Raw genomic sequence first — 25,066 nt, 5'->3', positions numbered from 1 at the left:
TGTGGGGCTCCAGATTTATAGTAATAGTAAGAGGAGGAGGAGGAGGAGGAAGGATAGGAGGAGGAGCATTATCAGAAACAAGTAACATTTTTTGAGTTTTTATGATTTTCCAAGCATTGTTTTATGAACTTTACTTGTACTAATAAATTTAATCTCTACAGTAACTATACATACACACACACATACATACATACATGCATACATACATATCCTGTTATTATCTCCATTTTAAGGGGGGAGGGAAGGTTAAATACCTTGTGAAAAGTCACATAGCTGACACGTGGTAGAGCCCGATTTCAAACCCAAGTTTGGCTTCAGAATGCAACTAACTACTATGACATTTGTTATATTCTAGACATGTTACCATACAGGAAGAATAAATTAAGATTCTCTCCCCCATTTCCTGTATCTGGCATGTCCTACATGTTTGGGTTTTTCATTTTCTATGGAGTATATATATTTTTAACCCAGAGATGGGGCTAAGCATACACATCCTTGCTCTTCCTCGGGGTAATAGGTGGTTTTGCTAATTTCTGTTTATTTCTAGCACTGAGCAGTCCTGTGAAGCTTCTAGATTCATGCAGAGATATGAAATCCAGCTTTGTAAACCATCGAGTCTAGGTCACAAGGTTATTAAAACTCCTCTTTGGACAGCTGATTGCTGGCATACCATTCATAGTTCTGGTTTTAATTTCTCTTTTCATTTTTAATACCTGGGGAAGTACCTTCCTTTCTTATTGTTTCTTCCATTGTTTCTTGGTTTCTTTCCTTTACCTTTTTCTTATTTCTTTTTAAACCTTGGTTATATATCTGACTTTATATATATATACATATATGTATATATATATATACATGTACATATGTATATGTATATATATATATATTTTTTTTATATAGATATTTTTTACCCATCATTTCAATATAGCCAGAGTTTGGGTACTTCATTATATTAGGTTACCATTTATGGGGAAATCTTCAGGCTTAAATAAGAATGACCTCTTAAATAAAAATAAATCAGAGTAAATAGGTCAAGAAAGAGGGACCCAAAGCATCTATAAGTAACAGTGGTAAGAACTGAAACTAATAAAATATATTTAATCAACATAATTATTGATATTGTAGTGTGAATTTGAATGCATTGTAAGCAAAGTGAAAATTCCTAAAATAGATTCCTAAAATAGAGTACATAGGGTCTAAAACAACAATGACAACAACGACAGCAAAATTAATAAAAACTTGAATTATATTCCAGGTGATATAAAAGAAACAGAATTTTTGTTTGGATCATTGGCCTATTATTGATACAGAATTTTAGCAGTGTTTTTGACCCTCTACCCTCCCCTCCGTGAGACCTTTAGAATATCTTTATTGTCTTTGTTTTTGCCAATTTTTAATGTAAAATACATATGATATTTCACTGTTGACTTAAAAAAAAATAGAACTAATTACCAAGGAGAGAAATATACATATATATAATACCGTGGCTTAAATATTTTTAAATTATTCTCTTCTTTTCCAGAACAACTCTCAACTTTATGATTATTAACATCTGTGGATTCAGAGCCATGTCAAATATTTGAGATTTCCCAATTCATGGACTTTGGCTTCCTGTTTTGCCATTTACTTTGGCAGGTCAAGAAAAGTTTGCAACTCTTTACTGAGATAGACTACGCAATGGGAATTGAATAAATTTTATTTTTTCCCCAGTCTTCATGCATAAAAATTGACCTGAATCTTTTTATATGTTTTTTAGTCCTTGGCAATCTGTTTACCTTTATTTTGTTTATGACCCTTCTGAAATCCTGCATTCCCTATGAACAGAGCAGGAGAAAGGAATTTGTTCACAATTCTTCATTTGTCCAAATTAGGTGTTTCTCTATGGCAGACTCTGGGTTGCTTAGCTTTATTAGGAAAAAAAACCTTCAGTTCCAGTACATTCTGCCCATTTAGTATACATTAGTCAAATATGTCATTGGCAGTTGGGTTTAAACATCAGTAGTAAAAACAAAAAACAAAAAACAAAAAAAAACTAGCTAAAGATTTCTCATACACATTTAAGCACTTTGGTTAGTGGTTGCTTTTACTTATTTATTGCCCTTTCCCCATCTTGGTCTCATCATGTTCGACAGGCTAGTTCTGATTTCCTTATTTACCGTTTTACCCCTCATCCCTGGAGTTGAAAGGCCAAGTGCACAAACACAGGGTTTGTTTTCTTCCCAGCCAACCACTGAACCATCATTTCCCTGCAAATAATTGGCTTAGGGAAGAAAAGGCAGAAAACAAAACAAGTTCATTATGTGCAGCTTGGTCTGACTACACACCCCCCCCCCCCCCTTCACAAAGCAGCCCGGGGAAGGCACCCATTTAAGGAATAAATGAAGAAGTAGAAATAAGGAAATTTTCATTGTTGCTGTACACAAAAACAGAACTGTGCTTTGACAGTGTTTCCAGAGTAATTTTCCAGACGGTAAGTAGAGCTGTTTAGTTGTGCTATGGCAAATATGTGGGTGGACACTGCTTAAAATCAGTCTCTTTTTCAGATGTTTCCAAATACTCATATGTATTGTATTGAAGACCTAATGATAAAATTTTCCAATTTATTCCCAACCAACTTGTATTGTGCAGGTAGAACAGCAGGATAAAGGAAAATAGTAAAATCTGCTTCTGTACTAGGTGAGGGAGAATTGTCTGAATATTTTGTTATGCAAATCTAAAATAATTTAATTCTGAGAGGATAAAAGCTGAAAAAAAAAATCGTCTCTGTTGGCTTATTTGCATTTGGGGAAAATTACTTTCCATGGGATTCCTTTCTTTCTCTTTCTTTCTTTCGTTCTTTTTTCTTTCTTTCTTTCTTTCTTTCTTTCTTTCTTTCTTTCTTTCTTTCTTTCTTCTTTCTTTCTTCTTACTTGTCAGTTTCCTCAGTTATTCCAGGACTTCTGAATTCAGAAAATGGAGACGAGTTCTTCTGTCCTTCTTGAGTCTCACAATCAAGTTTCAGGTAGTTTGGGTCTGAATTGCTATCTCACAGCCTAGCTCTTTTGGATAAAAGCTGTTCAGTTTCATCTGAAAGGGAAATGCTACAGGAAAAGCGTCCACTGAGGTTACGTTTACTGGGCATAATTAATTATTCAAATGAATTGAAATAATCAGAATTTGGGTTAATTTGATTAGCTCTGGTATTTCTATTTAAATGCAAAGAACAAAAATTATTAATCGGATGAGATAGAATTCAATTACTCTATTCATATAGTGGAATTTCTGGTATAAGAGGTAAAAACATGTGAAGTGGCTTACAGGTTCTGAAAACTAACAATATCTTTTCCATTGTCCTGCTCTTTATTTTTCGGGAAAATTGTGATACTGAACACTATGTCCCAATGGTTACCTACTCTCCCAAATAGCTTACAGTGATTATATGTGATGTAAAATTTTGCAGCCATGTGTTATTAAGATGATATTTTAAACTCATTTTTTGTAGTTCCTAAAGGCAGGAAATATTTTCCACCAAACGATGATCAAGGTTTTTCTCTTTGCTTTTCCGCCACTCTCCCCAAGATGTTTCTTATTACACTTATTTTTCTGGTTTATTTCACACCTTGTTAATTTTCTCCTTGTTTGTTCAATGCAAAGCTAAATGAATATGAAACAGAAAAGTGTGTACCACCAAACTCAGGCACTTCTGCACAAGAATTTTCTTAAGAAATGGAGAATGAAAAGAGAGAGCTTATTGGTATGTTTCAAAGTTTCCCTCTTTCTGCAGCTCACCTTATTCTTTTATTTTATCCCCTAACGATGCTCTTATTCTATATTTTAAGTAGCAGACTGGATTCATTGATTTTGAGGTTGCCTCTAATTGTACTTGTCAAACTGAGAGTCTCCTAGCAGTCCCTGAAAAATAACGTAGCATTGCAAAGACGAAGAATATTCCTCATATAAAAAAAAAAAAACCCCCGAATAAATAAGAATTTAATTGTATGGGAAATTATTAGCAACTATTTACATATTTTTTAATGTTTATTTATTTTTGAGAGAGAGAGAGAGAATGAGCGAGAGAGCGAGTGGGGGAGGGGCAGAGAGAGGGAGACACAGAATCCAAAGCAGGCTCCAGGCTCTGAGCTGTCAGCACAGAGCCAGACGCAGGGCTCGAACTCATAGACCCTGAGATCATGACCTGAGCTGAAGTTGGACATCCAACCGACTGAGCCACCCAGGTGCCCTGATTTTTATTTTTTATTTTATTTATTTTATTTTATTTTATTTTATTTTATTTTATTTGAGAAGGAGAGACAGCGAGAGAGAGGCAGAGGGGCAGAGAGAGGGACAGAGAGAATCCCATGCTGAGCATGGAGCCCAACACAGCATTCAGTCTCGTGACCATGGGATCATGACCAGAGCCAAAACCAAGAGTTGGATGCCTAACTGACTGAGCCACCCAGGCACCCCGGGAAATTATAGCAGCTATTAAAGCTGCTACCATATGTAACAAAATTAGAGTAAAGAAATAATCAAAAGAGCCCCAGCAGAAATTGAGAAATTTTAACTTGGGGCACTTCTTTTCAAAGCCATAAATTTTCTACGTAAAGACTATTTCCACGAATTACGGACCAAGTACCACCACTGATTGTCAGTTGCATTAGGTAGGTGGGCCATCTACAGGTAATTGACCCAAATCTCAGAGGCATAACTCAGCAAAAGTTTGTTTTTCACTTTGCTCATAGTCTAAATAAGGTTAACAGTGAAACTAAAGTGGGTCTGGTAGGTGAAGGAATCTTCTCCATACAGTCAGTCAGGGACCCGAGCTCCTTCATCTAGGGACTCTGCCATCTCCCTAGGCCTTGGAGATCTCCCCTGGATCGTCCGAATCTAGTCAGAACATCAGAAAGTACAGGGACTGAGACAGAATATAGGTTTTGCATGGTTCCACAAGTCAGGCCTTGAAGGTTGCATATCATTTCTGCTCATGTTCTATGGTTGGAACTCAATCACTCAATCGCTTGGTCTGACTTCATTCCCAGAGGCTGGGAATGTGGTCTAGCATTGTTTTAAGCAGGAAGAGATTACTGATATTGGTGAACCACTGGGCAATATCCAGCACTCAGTTCCTTTTCGTGTTTTTTGTTTGTTTGTTTTGTTTTTTTTTTTTGATTTCCAATACAAGAATATGACAATTGACCAAAATGTTGCTATTTGCCATCATGAACTCTATCTGGGACCCTCTGTGTCTTAGAGACTATAAAGTCCGATGCCCAGGCCTAAGAAGTGTCATCCTATTAGTCACCCTGTTGGTTTTTATGATGGCCTCTGCAGTAGTTCATGATTTAATACAAAAGTTTAGTTCTAGTGTTGGAGAATGATCTATGTGGCAACTATCTCAGTGTGCATCTTTTGTTGGGTTCCCTTTGCTCTGAAGAGTTGAGAGCAAAGAGAAGCCAACTATGTGGCAAAATCAGAATTTATCTTCAACAGTTCTTTGGTATTGGCTGAGGCTTTTAAGAGAATATAATCTAAATTCGTTCTTCCTCCTGTTATAGGAATGGATATTCCCAATACTTCTGGGACTGTACATGGGACTGTTTTCACACTTCAGAGAAAAGACATATTTTCCTGAAATTCCTCCCCAAGCTCTGGGAAGGGCAGATAACTTTAATAACTCTATAGGTGTTGTGTATACACCCGTCTCTGATATAACACAGCAGATAGTGAATAAAACGACATTTGCTCCCTTTGTGAAAGGTAGGTGTACTAATGGCAACAAAGCATCACTGGTATTATTTCATATCTTTTTGAATTGATGTCTACATGTTGAATTCGAACTGACAGTGATCTATCATGCTAATTATTTAGGTTATCAAGATAGCCTACAAATTTGGTTAGTTTTTTCTTTCTCTCGCAACAATTAGTTTTTTAAAGCCTTTCAGCTTGATGGGGGTCCAATTAGGGAGGTCTGCATTTCTATTGGAATTTACTTAAAACAATAAATTTATCATTTCAGATTTGAAGAATAGTGTCTAGGAGAATATGCCATTTGTGGGTGCAGGTGCCCTTAACATGGAAATACAGTGATTAAGATTTACAACACAGGAAAAAAAAAAACACCGAAATAAAAGAAATTAAATCTAGCTATTAAATTATAACGTCAGAACTATGAAAAGTAAGGATGGCTAATCTAAAGACACTCTGTCTGCATATGGTATACTTTGTACACATCTTTAAAGGCCTTCACTCTAAATGAAATCACTATGTAACTGCGATAACTAAGATCAAATGTGTATTTCACTCATGGGCAAGGTGGGTGCAGTTTGGTAGTCTGCTCTTTAATCCTCGATTTCTCACAGGTGACTTTGCTGGCTGTGAGAAATACACTTACCTGGCAATCTTAGTTCCCACATAAGGCAAAAATCAGATGAGGTGTCTTTGCTTCAGTAAATCTGAAATCTAGAATCCCCTGACTCTACTCTACTCTAAGTATGATATGCATACTTACCCTAGTATAATATTTCTCTATACCTAAAATTTGCCATAATACTTGTCATTACTAAAAGAAAACACTCAGTTCTCATGCATGTCTCCTGAGTCTAGAATCTAAACCATTTTTTTTTTTCAAAAGGCCCTCCCTGCCTTTTGGGATAAGTTTCATTTAAGTGGAAAATGATTTTAGTTTCATTCCAATCTGATGACACAGTTGGATATCACATTCCGTTGCAGTGAAAGTGTGCAACCCTCTCTGTCTATTTTTACCTTGTCATCCACAGAAAGAAGAATCATCGGAGTGCCAAATCAAAAATCCATGGATAAACTACTTTTAGACAGTTTTGCAGACCTGGTGGGAATCATCTTTAATGACGCTTTCTCTTATAAGCTAAAATTTGTTCAGGGATATAACATTCCATTTTTGAAGGAAGATCTTTTCACAGGTGACTTTCCATATAAAATATCATTGTGGTATTTTTCATGTTTTCAACATAAGGAATAGGTTGGGATGGGCAACAGAGATGCTTTTGATAGAACATGATAAAGTAGATAGAGCACATGGTATCGCTGAACTTATTCCGAGGGCAATCATATCTTCCCACGATAAAACATGATGGAGTCATCCAATGGAGATAAAGTGAGCACACGGGCATGTTGCAAAGGATGCGGGGTGATCCAGACGGAGAGGTCCTGGCCTCAGGTGAGGTTCCAGGTCAGCAGGAAAGGCAGACATTGATGAGTTCATGACAAGTGCAAAGAGAGGTGCTGAGCGGGTGGGAGACTTAGACCAGGGGTTCCTAATAAGCTGTGAGATGAGAGAAGTCTTACGGGGCGAAGTGATGTTTAAAATGAGAAGGACTGGCACATGGGGGCGGGAAAAGCGTTGCATTTCAGACAGAGGAAGGGCAGGTGTGAAAGTCCTGAGGTGCCAAGGGCATCTGTTTGTATCCATGGAAGAAGATGAGTATAGCTGAACAGAGGACATGGAAAGGAATGTGACAGGAGACTGAGGCTGAAGTTAACCCAAGGGCTGGACCTGTGACGTCCTACAAATCTAGGGTGTTGGGGAGCCATTTGAGGTACTTTAATTAGGGCAGAGAAGAGATTAGACCCCCAAGCCTGAGGGAGCTGTCTGGATATGGCCCAGGGCCTGGGTTGCAGAGCGGTGGGGGAGAACACAGCCAAACATACCAGGGAGCCAAAGGCAGCTCAGACATGACTGGCGGCAGCTGAGAAGGAGAGTGAATGGGTCTGAGGGCCTTTCAGGAAGCAGAATTGACGTGACTAAGAGAATCGGTTCTTTCCCATTCATTCTCCGAGTGTCTTCTTTGTGTCCTGCACTGTTCTGGCCCTGGGGATGAAAGTGAGCAAAACACAGAGGGAAGCCTGTTTGCACGAGTCATTCCAGTCGGGGACGGGGGGGGGGACAAAAATGATGCACTCTGCCAAGTGGTGATAAAACAACAAAGTAAAATAGAGCAGGCTGGCAAGATAGAGCCCGAATGCTCTTCCAGATATTTTTATTTATGGTGGCCAGGGGAGGCCTCTGTGCTGAGATCGCTTTTGAGAAGAGATCAGGATAGAGGGAAGGAATGAGCCATGGATCCGTCAGGAGACAGAGCATATGAGCATATGAGCAAAAAACCGTTCTAGCACAAGAGTGCATTTAGCATTTTGAGGCACGGCAGGGAATCCAGCATGGTAGGAGTGGCATGTTTGTTTTCGTCTTCGTCAAGAGAGGGGAGGTGGGAGGGGGACAGAAGATCCGAAGTGGACTCTTCGCTGACAGCCGCGAGCCCGATGGGGGCGGGCGCCCGCCCCGAACTCTTGAACTGTGAAATCATGACCTGAGCTGACGCTCAACTGACTGAGCCACCCAGGCGCCCCAGCTTTCACCTTCTTTTCATGTCTAAGACTTCCTATGCATACTACAGTCTCGGAGAATAAAATTTGCCTCATTAAGAACTTTATTTGGTATTTTTTTTTCCTATGTGGTCATAAGTTCTGACTGGTGGAGACTCCTCTAGATTGTTTTCCCTTGGGTTCTCTTTTCTTATTCTCTAATGACGTCCATCGGCTAACGTCGCTTATGGTATCGCCTCCCTTTGTGCTTGTAGCTCATTGTTGGAATATGCATGGTGACTTTTCCTGTTCTCTGGCCAAATACTGGAATAGAGGATTTGTGACTTTACAAACTGCCATTGACGCTGCTATCATACAAGTAAGAAAAGTTCTAATAATTCACGTAAACTCGTTCCATAGGTATCGAGATTTGGGTGAAAGGTGATATATGCTCAGGTTTTCATACGTTTGTACAATGAAGTAGGGATACAAAGGCTGAGATTGGATTTGGGCGAAGGAACACATTGCTTTTGTTTTTAACTTTAATTTTCAAGGAGTTTCAGAGTGATGGGAAAGGAAATGGCAAAAACCAATGTACACGGAGGTCCGTGTACCCACCACCCAGTTACTCCTAACAGTAATATCTTTCATAACCGCAGAACAATATTAAAATCAGAGAATTGATGTTGGTATAGCCCTCATAAGCTGTGTGGATTTCACCATAGCCTGTTCAGTTCCTATTTTTTCAAATAATGATTTTCCTTGTTTAAACCCCACTTTAGATCGCAACAAACCGCTCTGTGACAGAAGAGTTGATGTCAGTTACTGCTATAAACATGAAGACTTTACCTTTTATTCATAAAAACATTCTTCAAAAGGAGATGTTTATTTTCTACTGCCTTCTTTACTTTTTTCCATTGATACACTTTATATCGCTCAACGTTACAAAAGAGAGGAAAAAATGGAAGGATTTGATGAAAATGATGGGTCTACAAGATTCAGCCTTCTGGTGAGTAACTGATTCGAGCAGTGCGACGAATAATCAGAAATCAGGAAATGGTAAAAACGTGTCATTATTTCCAAAACTGTGTGCCACAGCTGAGACTCCAATGCAGCGGCCCCGATTGCACCCCTCCTGCTTGGTCTGCCCATGGTTATCATTTGACTTCTCCACACTTCCTCATACTTGAAGAAAGTATGATCCTATAATGGCTAGCTTGTGTTCAGAGGTTTGATCAGCAGGGATATATTTTTTTGCAGCACTTAAGTACCATGTGTTGGACTTGAGATGTCCTATAAAATATGCCCAGTGCATATAGCACTTAGGGTGGCATGTTGGAAGGGCTCAATAAGGACATTTGTTCATATATTGATATCTTTGTATCTTGACTCATTCAAAAATGATTTAGATGTTTTTAAATACATATATTTAAACACACGTATATTTATGTATGTGTCTATCTGTCTATGTATGTGTGTGTTTGTATTATAATAACAAATGATTGAAGAATAGAAACAAGGATCTCACAGAATGATCACGGGTAAGACTAGAAGATAAAAATACAAATCATACAAGCTCTAAGCTTCCAAGAGGTCGCCTGGATGGCTCAGCTGGTTAAGCATCCGACTCTTGATTTCAGCTCAGGTCATGATCGCACCATTCATGAGTTTGAGCCTCGTGAGTTCTGTGCTGACAGTGCAGAGCCTGCTTGGGATTCTCTCTCTCCCTCTCTCTCTCTCTGCCCCTCCCTGTCTCTCTCTCTCTCTCTCTCTCTCTCTCTCTCTCTCTCACACACACACAAAATAAATAAATAAACTTAAAAAAAAAAACTAACATTTTTCAATACTGAATCCTGGGAAATGTGTCTTTGTATAGTACCCACATCAAGAAAATTACTCTTTGTGGCTATGGAACTATTTGGAATGGGTGAGGAATTATTTACTGAACAATCATCTGTAAGTCACATGTTCCCTAAATTAACATTATGGTCTAGGAAATTTTAAATTTTCTATCAAGTATATTTGATTAACAGAGAGAGTTTTGATTCTAACATACCTTAATTGTGAAACAGAAAAATAGGAAAATGTGTTTCTGAAATGAAAAAAAAAAAAAAAGAGTGGTTTGCAGTGAAACTTTGGCAAATGCAAAGGAATGAATGGAGTCTGTTAGGAGGGTAGAGAGGGGGACTCTGTGTAAATAGGACTGTTTTTTAGTTCAGAGGATGTCCTGTGGGGCAGTATCCCTGTAGTCACCTGAGAATGGGGGGCACAAGTCAATTCTGGATTAAAATCAGAAAGGTATTGGATATTTACATGTGGATTCATCCTCAGGGTAAATGCTTCTTAGTATGCATGTAACGTAAAGTTAGCAAAACAAATATATATGTGTGTGTGTGTGTGTGTGTGTGTGTGTGTGTGTGTATCATATATATATATACATATCCTTAAAACTAAAAAGGAAAAAACAAATCTGAAATGTTTTTGCCAAGTACAGGGTGTCTACTGGAAATAAGTTGTATCACAACCTTTTTTTTTTAAGTAATGTGAAATAACTGTGAAATGTCATCAGCATTAATTATTTAAGTGTGATGACTGAATTGCTTTGTTTTTATCATGAAGGCTTTCACAGCTTTATTAACATCCCCCCACGCCCCCCTCCCATCGCCAAATTCCCTGCAATGAGTTCCCTTTTCTAGGTAATGTTTTAAGTTCCTTCATTTGTAATTCTCCTACTGTATAGAATTTTAATTCCCACCTGTAGCAGTTCCCTTCTGTACTCAGGAAGTGGATTCTGCAGAATGCCATATGCTTTCCAAAAATGCTGATGTTTCCAACAAAGGCTGAATCACTGTAATGCCACGACCTTTAAAAAGAAGTCGAATAAGCAGTAATTAAACCAGTTGTTCTGGGGCATATTGATGCAAGTTCCTGGTTTTAATACTCTCACTATTTTTTTCAGCTGTTGAATTTTTTTTTTAAACATTTATTCATTTGAGAGAGACAGAGTGTGAGCAGGGAAGGGGCAGAGACAGAGGGAGACACAGAATCTGAAGCAGGTTCCAGGCTCCGAGCGGTCAGCGAAGAGCCCAAAGCAGGGCTCCAACCCACAAACCGCGAGATCATGACCTGGGCCAAAGTCGCACACTTAACCGACTGAGCCACCCGGGCGCCCCGGATTCTTATTCAGTTGGGCAATTTCGTGTAGAGACAAGAGGACTGAGCAGAGCGCGCACTGTCGTCTGGGCTTGGCTACTGATTTATTCAGTGGGTCTTGAATAGGCCCATGAAGTAACAGTAGGACCTACAGTTTACTTATCTGTAAAACAGGAAGCCCGGACTCAAACACCTTGTGTGGTCCTCTTAGATCTAAGACTGCATACTATTTCTTACTAACCACCTGATAAAAATGCGAACCCCAGCACATCTAAAACAACACAGAATGAGCACTTAAGGCTGTACCCTCATTTATATCAGCTTTCAAAAAAGGAAACATGAACAGGAATAGCAAGAAAAGAATGGTCCTGGAGGAATTATGAAATTTCAGTTTTCTACTACTAGGGAGTGTGGAGGTCCAGCCGGCTGAAATCCTCAAGAACGGTCCAATTCTCCTCCGCCCCCGGGGCTTCCGTGGTTCCCTGAATGATCAGCAGCTTAGTTATATTCCCTCCCATTTCTACAGTCAGAACACCTCGGTAATATGTTATAATGCTGAAGGCACAAAGAGCTTAATCTCTTTACTTCAGCATTTACCCCTTTGAGACACTTTTGTGCATTTTCCCAAAAAAGAGAAGTACGAGAGTGGTCTTGGCAACAACAAATAAATAAAAATTGGAGACAAAAATTGGAACAACCTAGAAGTCCATGGGCAGGAGAACATTAGGATATAGTCATATGATGAAATATTATTATACAACAGTGAATATATGTCCATTGATGAATATGAATATGAATATATGTCCATTGATGTAGACGAGCAACAGCAGAACACATACAAGATGATGCCATGTATGCAGGTGTTCATTCTATTTATACAATAAGTGGGTGCAGAGCTGATGCTTAGCCAGGAGGCAGCAGCACAGCCCTACCAATGTAATATTAATAACATTTTAGTTACTAATCTAAGTAGGCAGATAGAACGGTAAACATTGTATCATTCTTTAGATTTTTGGTAGGTTTTAACTATTTCCTAATGAAGTTAAAATAATTGAAATAACTTTTTGTCTTCTTTTAGGCTCTCCTGGGGCTTAATCTATGCTGGCTTCATCTTCATTATTTCCATAATCATTACAGTTGTCATAACATCTACCCAAATTATAGTCATGACAGGCTTCATGGTCATATGTACACTCTTCTTCTTATACGGCTTGTCCTTGGTAAGTGTATACATTTATTACCACGTTCTCTGCTTTAGGTCGTAGCTAGATGTAGTAAAAATGAAGTTCTCTGGAGGTCATTACAGTTCGTTATTTCCTTCGTGTCCGCTTTGTGTGCAGGTGTGTGCGTACTTGCTTGAGAAAGTCTCTAGGAGTTGTTGAGAAGTTGATCTAGTATGAAATACAATTGGACCTCTCTTTTGCATAAAGTCTGCATTAATGCAACGATGCCTCAAAAAGAAAAAAAAAACCTTGACTCTAAAAATATTTTGACTCTAAGACTTTTCTAGATGGTTCATGAGGATGCGCTTGAGGGGCGGACCTGTCTCTTCGTCCCAAAGGTTCCCCATAACATGGTGGCTTGCACAGTATCTCGCTCTGACACTCCATCTTGCCCTCTCTTCCCATGTCACCCCTCTTCCTTCATAAAGCAAGAGCCTCTACACCGCCCCCCCCCCCACCTCCCAGGGTGTTTCCTGGAGAGGGTACATAGGTGTCCTTTCTTAAGACATTAATGTGGTTTCTTTGGGTGTTTCCAAGCGTGCACGTGTATCCTTGTCCTCGGCGCGCACAGCTTTCCCTCTGCCCTTTCTTCAGCAACTAATGCCTAGCAGTTGAGGAGAGCAAATAAGGATCCTCTTTACAAAGGGGTTGAGGGAAGGACTGAGCATTGTGATGCCTTGATATCTTCATCAGCGTCTCACTGATAAATATTTATGTTATGATCTAGACATCCGTATTTATTGTGTAATGGCTGTTTAATGGCTAGACGTCTTCTCTCTCTTTCAGATAGCTTTAGTGTTCCTGATGAGTGTGTTGCTAAAGAAAACGGTCCTCACCAATTTGGTTATGTTTCTCCTCATTGTCTTCTGGGGGGGCGTGGGATTCGCCGCATATTACAGACAACTCCCTTCCTCTCTGGAGTGGATTTTGAGTATCTGCAGCCCATTTACCTTTACTGCTGGATTGAGTAAGGTAGGAGCCTAGTTAATTGCTTTATTATTGAACTTTCAAACGAACTTGGTACTTCATAACTCTTCATGGTTGCAAACACTTTCTCTTTTTTTAATGTTTACTTATTTTTGAGAGAGAGAGAGAAAGAGACAGAGTGTGAGCAAGGGAGGGGCAGAGAGAGCTGTCAGCACAGAGCCCGACGTGGGGCTCAAACCCAAGAGCTGTGAGATCATAACCTGAGCCAAAGTCGGATGCTTAACCAACTGAGCCAACCAGGCGCCCCTAAGTGCTCTTTCAAATTAGGAGCATTTATGCTAAACAATTCTAGCCTAAGACTAGATTTGAGAATGTTATTATTCCAGTGTAGAAAAATCATCATCACATAAGGAAGTTTGAATAAGAACATCTTGAATAAGACAGAGTTTCCCCTCTCAGGTGTATTTTCATTCGGAAGCATTTTCTTCTTGTTTCTCATATGCAGCTATTCACCTTTCTTTTTTTCATTATTTATTTAAATTCAAGTGAGTTCACACACAGTGTAGTATTGGTTTCAGGAGTAGAACCCAGAGATTCATCACTTACATATGACACCCTGTGCTCATCCCAGCAAGTGTCCTCCTTAACGCCCATCCCCCATTTAGCCCACCCCGCCCTTCCACTTCCCCTCCGGCACCCTTCAGTTTGCTCTCTGTATTTAAGAGTCTCTTATGGTTGGCCTCCCTCTCTGTTTTTATCTTATTTTTCCTTCCCTTTCCCTATGCGCATCTGTCGCGTTCCTTAAATTCCACATACGAATGAAATCATACGATATTCGTTTTTACTTTATATAATGAAGGCATTCTCTATTAAAAATTGTGTAAACCGCTTTTGGAAACCTCAAATCTGAAAAGTTGTCAAGACTATAAATACAGAGCGTAACAAATAGGTACTAAGTGTATCAAAACGCTCATGAGCTAGATCAAGAAATAGAAGGATGCCACAACTCCACTCTTTCCTCCTGAAGGTAAAAGTTTTGTGGTCTTCACTTCCTCATCCCCACCTAATGTATGTTCCTAAGCCTAATTTTTTAGTGTTGCCTGTTTTTAGTGTTGCCTGGAAATCTTTTCCAGTTTTTGACTACTATTAACGCTGCAAAAAATCCTTATGCATCTACCCTAGTGAATATGGGCATTCAGTTCTGTTCGGTACAGACCTCGGAGTTGGATAGTAGGATCTAGGATACATATATCTTAATCTTCATAGCTACTACCAAGTATTTTTCCAAAGTGGTTGAAACAATTTACTTTTGCACCAGATGTTTCGAAGTTACAGTTGTCCCGAATCTTTACCAGCATTTGGTATTATTAGTCTGCCAAATTTTAGCCATTCTGGTGGATCTGCAGTAAAAATCCTTGGGGTATTAATTTGCATTTTCCTGATGTTTGATGAAATTTCATTCTTTTTCGTATGCTTAGTGGCATTTTGGGTTTTCTCTTTTATAAAGTGCCTATCCAGGTTTCCCCCCACTTTTTTTTTAACTGACTTTTAGTCTTTTCCTTATTGCTTTGTAGGAATTTCTTACATACGCGAGCTATGAGAAATTTGTTGCTGACATTTTTACTTGCTCAATGGTGCTTTTAATGAGCGTTTTCTTTTCTGTAGAGTGTTTTTGTATCTTTAAGAAATCATTGCATTCCCCCAAGGTCATAAAGATATTCTCCCAGGGGTGCCCGGGTGGCTCAGTCAGTTAAGCCTCCGACTCTTGATTTTGGCTCAGGTCATGATCTCTCGGTTCACGGGATCGAGCCCTGCATCCGGCTCTGAGCTGACAGCGCGGAGCCTACTTGGGATTCTCTCTCTGTCCCCTCTCGCTGCTCCTACCCAGCTCACCGGTGCACATATGCACATGTGCTTTGTCTCCCCAGATAAATAAATAAGCTTAAAAATTTTTTTTTCCTAAAGTTTGTCTCCCATGTTCTTTTCTGGAAACTCAATTGATTCTACTTTTACATTTGGATATAAAATCCATTTCAAAATAACTTTTGGATATCTATATGTAGAAGCAATATTAATTTTTCTACATGAATATCCAATTTCTTCCACTTAATTTGTTGAAAAGACCATCCTTTCCCTGAACAGACTGCTATATTTCCTTTGTCAGAGCTCAACCAATCCTGTATTAACCCATCTGTCTACTCTTGAACTGTTGCTACATTATCTTAAAATTGTTTTTGCTTTATGTGTCTTGATTTATGGTGGTAACAGTTTTACCACTTGATTTTCTTCTCCAAAGAGAGACTTTTCTATTCTGGGTTCTTTGAATGGTGTAAATTTTAGAATTAACTTATTGAGTGATACACACGCATATGTATGTGTGTACAAAGCTGCTCACGTTGGGATGCAGTTTGATTTTTTCAATCAGTTTCAGGGAAATTGACACTTTTCTTTTGATCATGAATAATATATCTTCACATTCATTTGCTCTTTGTAATTTAAGTATTGAGAGCCTTGCACATTTTTTTATTTATTCCAAATTTTATATCCCTTTTTAATACGTTTGATGCCATTATAAATAGCATCTGTATTTAGATTCTTATTTTTAAATGTTTGTCATAAATGTAGAGAGATACAACTGATTTCTGTATATTGGCACTGTATCCAGTTTCCTTGCTATATTCTTTAAAACTAAGAGCGCCTGGGTGGCTCAGTTGGTTAAGCAGCCAACTCCTGATTTTGGCTCAGGTCACGATCTCATGGGTTCGTGAGGTCAAGCCTCACATTGGGCTCTGTGCTGACAGCACAAAGTCTGCTTGGGATTCTCTGTCTCCATCTCTCTGCCCCTCCCATGCTCGCTCGCTCTCTCTCTCTCTCTCTCTCTCTCTCAAAAATAAATAAATAAATAAATAAATAAATAAATAAACTTTAAAAGCTAGTATTTTTCTAGGTTTTATCTTGGGATTTTCTTATGCATAATCATGTTGTCTACAAATAATGATAGTTTATTGTTTTCCTTTTGCAGTTTTTAATGCTAGTTACTTATTTTTCTTGCCTTATCGAGGAGACTGGGACCTCCAGTACAATGTTGAATAGAAATGCAGGCAAAGTAAAGGCTTTCGACATTTCACAAAAAGGATGATTTTTGGTATTGGTATGTGTACATCTATTTTGCCAGGTTTAGGAAGATCGCTTATCTTCTCAGTTTGCGAAGAGACTTTCTTTATTATATGTGGGTATTGAATTGTATCAAATGCTTTTTACTCACCTATTTTACTAACCAGTTCACTTTCTCCTTCAATCTGGTTTATGTTGAATTGCATAGAGTGATCTTCAAATGTCAACCCAGACTTGCATTTCCGGAATAAACTCAACTTTGTCGTGAAACGTTAACATTTTACATAAGTGGAGTTTATATTGTCCAGTGTGAGGAACTGGGCTTGGGAGCTGGACTTCATGTGTTGAATTCAGCTTTGCCACTCCTACGTGATTTTGACTTTGCTTGGTTAAGCCACTCAGTTTCTCTGTGCTTCAGTTTCACCATATGTAAAATGCACATAAAAAGAACACAGCCTAGGGGCACCTGCGTGGCTCAGCCAGTTGAGCGTCTGACTTTTGACTTCAGTTCAGGTCATGATCTCATGGTTTGTGAGTTTGAGTCCCACGTTAGGCTCTGCGTTGGCGATGTGCAGCCTGCTTGGGAACCTCTCTCCCCCTCTCTCTCAGCCCCTTCCTCTTTCCCTCTCTCTCTCAAAATAAATAAATAAACATTTAAAAAAACTAATAAGGCCTACCTTATGAGGTTATGATAAGGATTAAATGAGATATTATAAAAAGCCTTGGAACAACATCTAGAACATTATACCTATTGTCACATGACAAAATTATAAACATATCTTTATTTGCAGTAATAACTAGAAAAAGTTCTCTTATCATTATCCAACTAAGATGCTTCAAATAATTTTTCATATTCTTTCAAAAACTTGTGTTCTTTTTGCTGCATAGAATAGATATTTTGCAACATTGCAATGACTTTTTGAAAACAAGAAGATGTCCTATTTTTAGAACATTTTTTTTAAATCGGTATTTCCTTCCACTATTCCTTTGTTGTCAGATAGAAATAGTTTCACCAATAACTTCATTATAAGGGCTTCTTGAAAAACCTGTTTAATAAAATGATAAATCTTGCTGCCACACTGGATTATTTTTGTGTTTAATTTAAATACTTATTAATTATTGTTTTTGCTTGAATCTTAGATTATCCACTTGGATAGTACTATGAACGGTGTAATTTTTCCTGACCCTTCAGGAGACTCCTATGTACTGATAGCAACTTTTTCTGTATTGGCTTTTGATGCGCTTTTCTACCTGGCATTGGCATTATATTTTGACAAAATCTTACCCTGTAAGTAAAAGTGGCTTTTCTTTGACCTCTGCACATGTTGATCACATTGTAGGTTTTTACTTAAGGTTATGTAAATGTACTTAAAGAAGTAAAGAATAACAGGGGTGCCTGGGCGGCTCAGTCGGTTAAGCATCTGACTTCGGCTGAGATCATGATCTTGTGGTTCATGAGTTCTAGCCCCGCGTCAGGCTCTCTGCTGACAGCTCAGAGCCTGGAGCCTGCTTTGGATTCTGTGTCTCCCTCTCTCTCTGCCCCTCCCTGCTCACACTCTGTCTCTCTCTCTCTCAAAAATAAATAAACATTAAAAATTAAAAAAAAAAAAGAAGTAAAGAATAACAAATATTTCCTATCACAAACTGAATGAGTTCTTTATTCCTGCTTCATAGTTTTAGCAGTTTGAAGGCATTTTCACGGGAAAGCAATTAGTCTTCTGCTTTTAATAATACACATTATGAATATTCAGGGATTAAATAATGGTACTTTTTTCAAGAATCCCTGAAAGTGTTTTCAAAGAATGATATGTAAGACTTGTTTCAAAATGAGCTGCAATAAATTAATTCCCCACATGGTTTTGGCAAGTGTCGATCTATCGTGTGGTGGAAGGTGTTTAGTAAGTAGTTCTTACAAGAATGTGGGGCAGATTGTGAATTGAACATCCAGAAAGGGCCCCAGGTCTGGAACAATCAGGTTCTCCCCTACTCCCTCTCCTTCTTGGAGGACCACTTCACAAGGTGACATGTCCATCCTTTAAGGAAGTTACAAAATAAAAATGAAAGAGGACGTTCTCCGCCTTATTCTGAAAAATTTTTAATCAGTTGTTCATATTTACAGAACAATATTACCCAGTTAAATTTTCTCTATCTTACCAACAACCAAAAATTTCACAAGTGCAGACTTCCTGCCCACATGCTAGAATCAGAACACTTTCTTTTCTTGCACAATCTTATTTATCTTACTTTTTATGTTCTTTCCACTTTGTATTTAACCCTGTCTTCTACGCTTCTATGCAATTATTTTATATATTCCCAACCTTCTGTCGCTTCTGGTTTAATATCTGAAAGCCCTTAGCAACAAATACTACTTCTGTGTTTTACATTTGGAAAATGACAGTGTATTTATCTTGAACAAATATAATTTCTTCCTGTACTTTACATACACGTTCCATAGGGACTTCAGTACCACGTCCAGTCGTATTGTTGCGATCAAGGGATTTCTGAAGTCCACAAACATGTTTCCCGTTATTTTTATGTGCCACATTAAGGCCTTCCCCCCTAAGTGTTCGGTTTCATTCATTCTAAATATATTTTGGACCACATTTTATTCAAGCCTTTGTATGTGTATATTTATTGAAAGTTCTATGGTACTATTTGGCTTTTGTGATAATACGTTATTTCCTTTGAATTTTCATTGTTTACTTCATGACCAGTTTTCTTTCCAATAATAAGAAGTTATAATGAAAACAATTTCTCTATGATGCTTAAGTCTAAGGCACTCTGCACTATTTTGAATAAGGCTTCTTTGCTCTTGGTTCTAATGTTAATGATCCAATATCGTATTGCCTCTTGATGAATTAGGTGGAAATGAATGCCATTACTCTCCATTATTTTTCCTGAACTCGTCTTGTTTCCAACACCAAAGGACTAATAATAAGGTCGCTGAGAAAGAAATAGATCCTGAGCATCCTTCTGATGATTGTTTCGAACCTGTAGCTCCAGAATTCCAAGGAAAAGAAGCCATCAGGTAATCACACTTATACCAATATATGGATGCAAGGCAAACTTGAACAAAATATTGAAGAAGAAATTTGTCTTTGTGAATGTCACTTTGAATTCTTCCACATGACCACCAACGGCTCTTGATTGCTCCTTGAAAGGAAAATTCTCTTTGCTTCGCTCCATATAATGTTACCACGTCACCCGCCATCTTGTCTCCCTCCTTATTTCTAACTTTTGTCTCATGCCTCTCTTTCATGCTTACTCTTTTCTTTCTCCAAATTCCTTCCTCTATTGTTTGTCTGGCTTATGTGATATAATGGAAGAAGTAAGAAACTTGGACTCAAAAACTTTTAGACTTCAATACCACAATTCCCTCTCATCTGATGTGTAATCTGAGAAAAAAAAATGTGTAAGTTTCTCTGGATCTCCCACCCTGTAATGAACAAGAGTAATATTTACTTTGTAGGATTGTTTGAAATTCATATAAGGAGTTCTTAAAATATCTCTGCCATCAGATCCTACCTCAAGCAATTCTAATTCAGGGAGTATGGGCTTACGCCCAAGAATTTGCAGATTTTAAGGAGCCCTATAGGTTTTTCTAATGTGCCCTAAAATGGAAGAACCAGAGGGTTTTAAATATAAACCACTTATTTAGCCGATATTCACATAGTGCCTACTAGGAACCAGACACGCACTTAATACTCAACCAAAGCTTGTAAGGTGGGCACTTCTATTTGGCCCATCTTATAAATGAGAAAGGTGAGGTTCTGAAAGGTTAAGTCTCTTGTGCAATGTCATGCATTCATAAATGGGGAGGCAGGATGGGAATCCAGAATCTATCTATTCTCTTAGCCTCTGGCTACTGTAGAGATGTCAGGAGGTGAAGGAAGAGGAATAAAATGGCACTATAGCTAGGAAATGATCTATTTCTGCCTAAGACAAAGAGCATAAGGTTAACTTACATACCTGAACTTCATCCTTCTAATTCAGACCCTATTTTCTGTTAAGCTTCCTGAGGGGCCACAGCCCCTACTGACCTCAGCTCTATGAAAACATCTATCTGAAAGAGAAAGGCCAAGTGAGGAATAATCCCCCAAAACTCAATGTCCTCAGTTCCTCTTCACTGGTTGAGAACACAAAAAATAAAACTCTATTACTGTTCAAATTATAATAACTTTCAGATGTAATCTTCCAAAAAAGTCTTGAGGTTAGTTATGTAAATCAAAAGATGTTTGTTTTTCTACTTCTGCAAAAGAGAGAAGAGTAAAATGTCCTCACCCGCCATCTTTGTTCCCCTTACTTCCCAAACCTGACCCATCTATGCAGTGTTAACTCTGGAGGTCCCTGTCTCTTGGTCTGGATTCTTTACTAAAGTGGAGGTTGGAGCCACTAACAAATCAGGAAAGAAAAGTCATCTGATCCAAGACCTCTACACTAAAGCGTTTGACTCCACTGCAGGACAACTCACCCCAGATCCACACCAAAGTAGCAAACCAGGCTTAGGTGCCCAACCTTGTAGCTCTTCAGTGACAAGATTCTGTACATTTCAGTCACCAGTGAAGCAGGTACTGGGGCTTCAAGACAGCCTCAAGTTGACTGTTTACCACCCAACATTAGACACTGTTCCCGGTGCATAAGTCTTAACTCTTCTTTCCTCATAGCGACCCTTTCTTAGGGAAACCCTTGCCTTCCCCACCACTAGACAAGTGTCAACACTATCACAATCAATCCCAATATGTTGCATGGATCTAGAAGGTACTACTGTAATGATTCCCTTTTTCCCAGGTGGTCTCCCCTTTATATGCCAATGGACACTTCCTCTTTCCCTAGCAGCCTGTAAGCTATACATATCTGAAAGTATAGAGGAATTCATGCAGAGCTCTAACCAGAATCAAGATCATGGCTATGTAAAAATATCTATATTTATTCAAAACTGGCTCCCTCTCACCCATTACTGCCTCCTCCCAATTTTTCCTTCTCTGGGATCACTTGTATGCACAACTGTCCATTCCTATAACTTTAGCCCATTCGTGCAACATTCCCAGAGCATAGACAGGATGTCTGCCCCAAATGGCTATCTTCATCTCTGAAATCCAAAAACAACCGGCTACTCCTAAAGGGAAGTTTCTTTAGTAAAATAAAACATTAAGGGGCACCTGGGTGGCTCAGTCGGTTGAGCATCTGACTCTTGATTTTGGTTCAGGTCATGATCCCAGAGTTGTGGAATCAAGCCCCATGCAGAGCCTGCTTAAGATTCTCTCTCTCCCTTTGCCCCTCTCCCCTGCTCATGGATGATCTCTCTCTCTCTCTCTCTCTCTCTCTCTCTCTCTCTCTCTCTCTCTCTCAAAAAAAAAAAAAAACCCACACACACATTAAAACCCCACTTCAATGGGTGTCCCACTGTGGTCAGATTCAGCACCATTTTAAGCCTTTCTCTTTTATATTTCCTGACTCTTTGGTGTAACCCCACCCACTGCCAGTGTCCTGGTTGAATAATTGTCCTCACTTTAATTTTGATCCATGCTCAGAAAAGCGGTTGACCAAATTATTTCCCTTTGAATTAAAGATGCCACCGTACATGATCTTATGTAGTCATGACATCTCTAACTTGTTGGAGCCTGGTTCCTGCCTCTTCCTGCATTAGTTCCCTTTGGGATTCTAATGTTCATTCAAGTTTGGTCATTACCCATTTAGAGGGGTGTGTGTGTGTGTGTGTGTGTGTGTGTGTGTGTGTGTGTGTGATATTCGAATGAAACCTTTAGATGTGGGAGCCTAATGCTGGGAGGAAAGGATAGGGTTAGCATTAGGTCGGTGTAAAAACCATGAGAACGAGATCACCCATCAAGAGAGTCAAGAATGGGAAGACCATCATGTACCTGGAGAACACTGTGGAACACCAAGATAATGTGTCTGGCAAAAGAAGAGGACCTTACAAGGAAACCGAGATGAAACATTTAGGAAAATAGGAAGAAAGCCAGTAAATCCAATGTTACCTTGAACGTAGACATTATCAACCAGGACACCGACACCAATAGCGACCCATAATCCAATAAGTAAGGAAAGAGAAGTCTTTGTTGCATTTAATAATTAGGGGGCCACTAATGATTTCAGTATGAGGAGGTTCACTAGAATAGTGGGTTCAGAGTGATCGAGGAGGAAGTGAGAAAATGGACATGGAAAAAATTTGCTCCTATTTTTAAAAAAATTTTAAAACATTTTTTCATGTTTATTTTGGGGGGGGGGGTGGGTCCAGAGAGAGAAAGGGAGACAACAGAATCCAAAGCGGGCTCCAGGCTCTGAGCGGTCAGCACAGAGCCCACTGCGGGGCTTGAAGGGGCTCAAACTCATGAACCAGGAGATCATGACCTGAGCCAAAGTCAGGCACTTAACCAACTGAGCCACCCAGGTGCCCAGAAAATATTGTTTTTAATAAGACGAGAAGAGGAGCGCCTGGGTGGCTCAGTCGGTTAAGCATCCGACTTCAGCTCAGATCACGATCTCATGGTTCATGAGTTCGAGCCCCGCAACAGGCTCTGTGCTGACCGCTCAGAGCCTGGAGTCTGCTTCTGATTCTGTGTTTCCCTTCTCTGTTCCCCCCTGCTCGCACTCTGTCTCTCTCTCTCAAAAATAAATAAAGATTTAAAAAAAAAAATTTTTTTTTAAAGAGGAGAGAAATCTGATTGTATCCAAAGCAGAGTACAGGCCAAAGAGAAGCTATCAGAGAGGAAACTATAGAAAATGCAGGTGACAGAGGGTCTGATCAATGAACAAGGTTGAAAGGGGTGGGAGGGGATGGGAGGGCATGGGAGAGGGTGAGAGGGGAGAGTTAAAGAGTGTGGATTAACGAGCTGATTGTGTACAGAGTAGAAAACATCCAAAGACAGAAGGTGAGAACCATTCTAAAGTGTTCTGCTTCTCTAAGCAAAACATTAATAATTTAACTGTAACTTTCTAAAGCGACTTTTATTTTCTCTCTTGGGGAAGATGCTTACTCAAAAGCAAGTCTCTGTCTTTCTGAGCAGACTGGTTATAGCATCCCTTATTTCACATAAGGGGGTTGGTGTATCTGTCACCGTGACTGGGGCTGTTCCTGACCTCTGCTGCTTTCACTTCTGCGTTGGCTGAGTAAACACTACTTCTGTCATTGCAGAATCAAGAACGTCAAAAAAGAATATACAGGAAAGTCTGGAAAAATAGAAGCACTGAAAGGTAAAGAGAAACGTTTCATTGTTTCATTGACTTCTTTATTGCAAAAAATGGGGAGAATCCCACATGAAAAATGAGCACATGCACACGAGCCAAACAGAAAAAGAAAACAGAACAAACAAGCGAACTCCACCATTTGGAGATTAACTGTGATTGAGAACTGGCTATAAAATCCTTCCAGGTGTTTCATGGATTCACTAATTTACAGGAATAGGGCCATGCAATGAAAGGTATGATTTCACTTTGTTTTTAAAGACGGCTTGCTAAAAACAATGTTGTATTTTATTTGCACTGTGAGGAAAGACCATCTAGACGTAAAATTGATATATATATTTTTATACTAGCCAGGGAATTTATGTAGTTTCTATGTACTGGTGAGATTAACTAACACAAGGTGAGTACAAACTGGGGATTGCTGGAGGGGAGGTGGGCGGGGGGGATGGGTTAAACGCGTGATGGCCGTTAAGGAGGGCACTTTTGGGGAGGAACACTGGGTGTCATACGTAAGCGATGAATCACTGGGATCTACTCCTGAAACCAAGACTACACTTTATGTTAATTAACTTGAGTTTAAATAAATAAATAAATAAATAACTTGAGTTTAAGTAAATAAATAAATAAATATTAAAAATAAATAAAACAAGTTGAGTAACGCCATTGACCATGAATGAAATTTCACAAGTGACCATCTCCACGGCAAACACAGTTAGAAGTTTGAATGAACCAATGCATCTGATACCAGATTCTGACAAATAGTTTTCTGTAACAAATACTTAGGTAAGATCCAAGTTAGTGGCCTCATTTTATAGAGGACAGCCTGTGTTTATTAGTAATGATTTTTAGGAAGAATGTGACTGATTTTTACAAGAGACGGGAAACCTGAGAAGTTACAAAAGAAGAGCCAGAGACCTTCCCTAAGGTTCATGGTTGTCTGTCCAGTGCTTTAGTTTGCATTTACTTTTTAGTCCGTAGTGTGCCTTAACTCAGTCTCACTTATCCCTCTGAGGTCATTTCTCACTTTGAGAATTTTCTGTACCCGTGTCAGCAAATTTGTTCTCCGCCCCGCCGCCTACCCCCAGGTTTTTCCCATCCAATACCATCTCGATCTGTGGTTTCTTTCTTGAATT

At 39.1% G+C, this 25,066-nt stretch overlaps 1 protein-coding gene across 3 annotated transcripts in view; it reads left to right on the top strand.

Annotated features, from left to right (window-relative positions):
* The first annotated feature begins 1,513 nt into the window (after nucleotides 1-1,513).
* ABCA6 (ATP binding cassette subfamily A member 6) overlaps nucleotides 1,514-25,066 on the top strand; it is a 60,823-nt gene continuing 37,270 nt past the window's right edge. Inside the window, exons 1-12 of one of the 3 annotated variants that reach the window (XM_040452218.1) lie at nucleotides 1,518-2,467; nucleotides 2,541-2,673; nucleotides 3,631-3,730; nucleotides 5,532-5,733; nucleotides 6,753-6,914; nucleotides 8,589-8,692; nucleotides 9,096-9,322; nucleotides 12,545-12,686; nucleotides 13,476-13,661; nucleotides 17,871-18,018; nucleotides 19,593-19,758; nucleotides 23,884-23,942. In XM_040452218.1, the coding sequence (XP_040308152.1) occupies nucleotides 3,635-3,730; nucleotides 5,532-5,733; nucleotides 6,753-6,914; nucleotides 8,589-8,692; nucleotides 9,096-9,322; nucleotides 12,545-12,686; nucleotides 13,476-13,661; nucleotides 17,871-18,018; nucleotides 19,593-19,758; nucleotides 23,884-23,942 (1,492 nt within the window). In that variant the 5' untranslated portion in view covers nucleotides 1,518-2,467; nucleotides 2,541-2,673; nucleotides 3,631-3,634. Of the gene's footprint in view, nucleotides 2,468-2,540; nucleotides 2,674-3,630; nucleotides 3,731-5,531; nucleotides 5,734-6,752; nucleotides 6,915-8,588; nucleotides 8,693-9,095; nucleotides 9,323-12,544; nucleotides 12,687-13,475; nucleotides 13,662-17,870; nucleotides 18,019-19,592; nucleotides 19,759-23,883; nucleotides 23,943-25,066 lie in introns of all 3 variants that reach the window. The other 2 variants (XM_040452219.1, XM_040452217.1) reach the window with 2 other exon arrangements.

The sequence above is a fragment of the Herpailurus yagouaroundi genome, unplaced genomic scaffold (assembly GCF_014898765.1).
Source record: "Herpailurus yagouaroundi ecotype Mexico unplaced genomic scaffold, PumYag 206, whole genome shotgun sequence".
In the NCBI taxonomy this organism is placed as follows: domain Eukaryota; kingdom Metazoa; phylum Chordata; class Mammalia; order Carnivora; family Felidae; genus Herpailurus; species Herpailurus yagouaroundi.
This window is presented reverse-complemented; position numbering and strand designations above follow the sequence as displayed.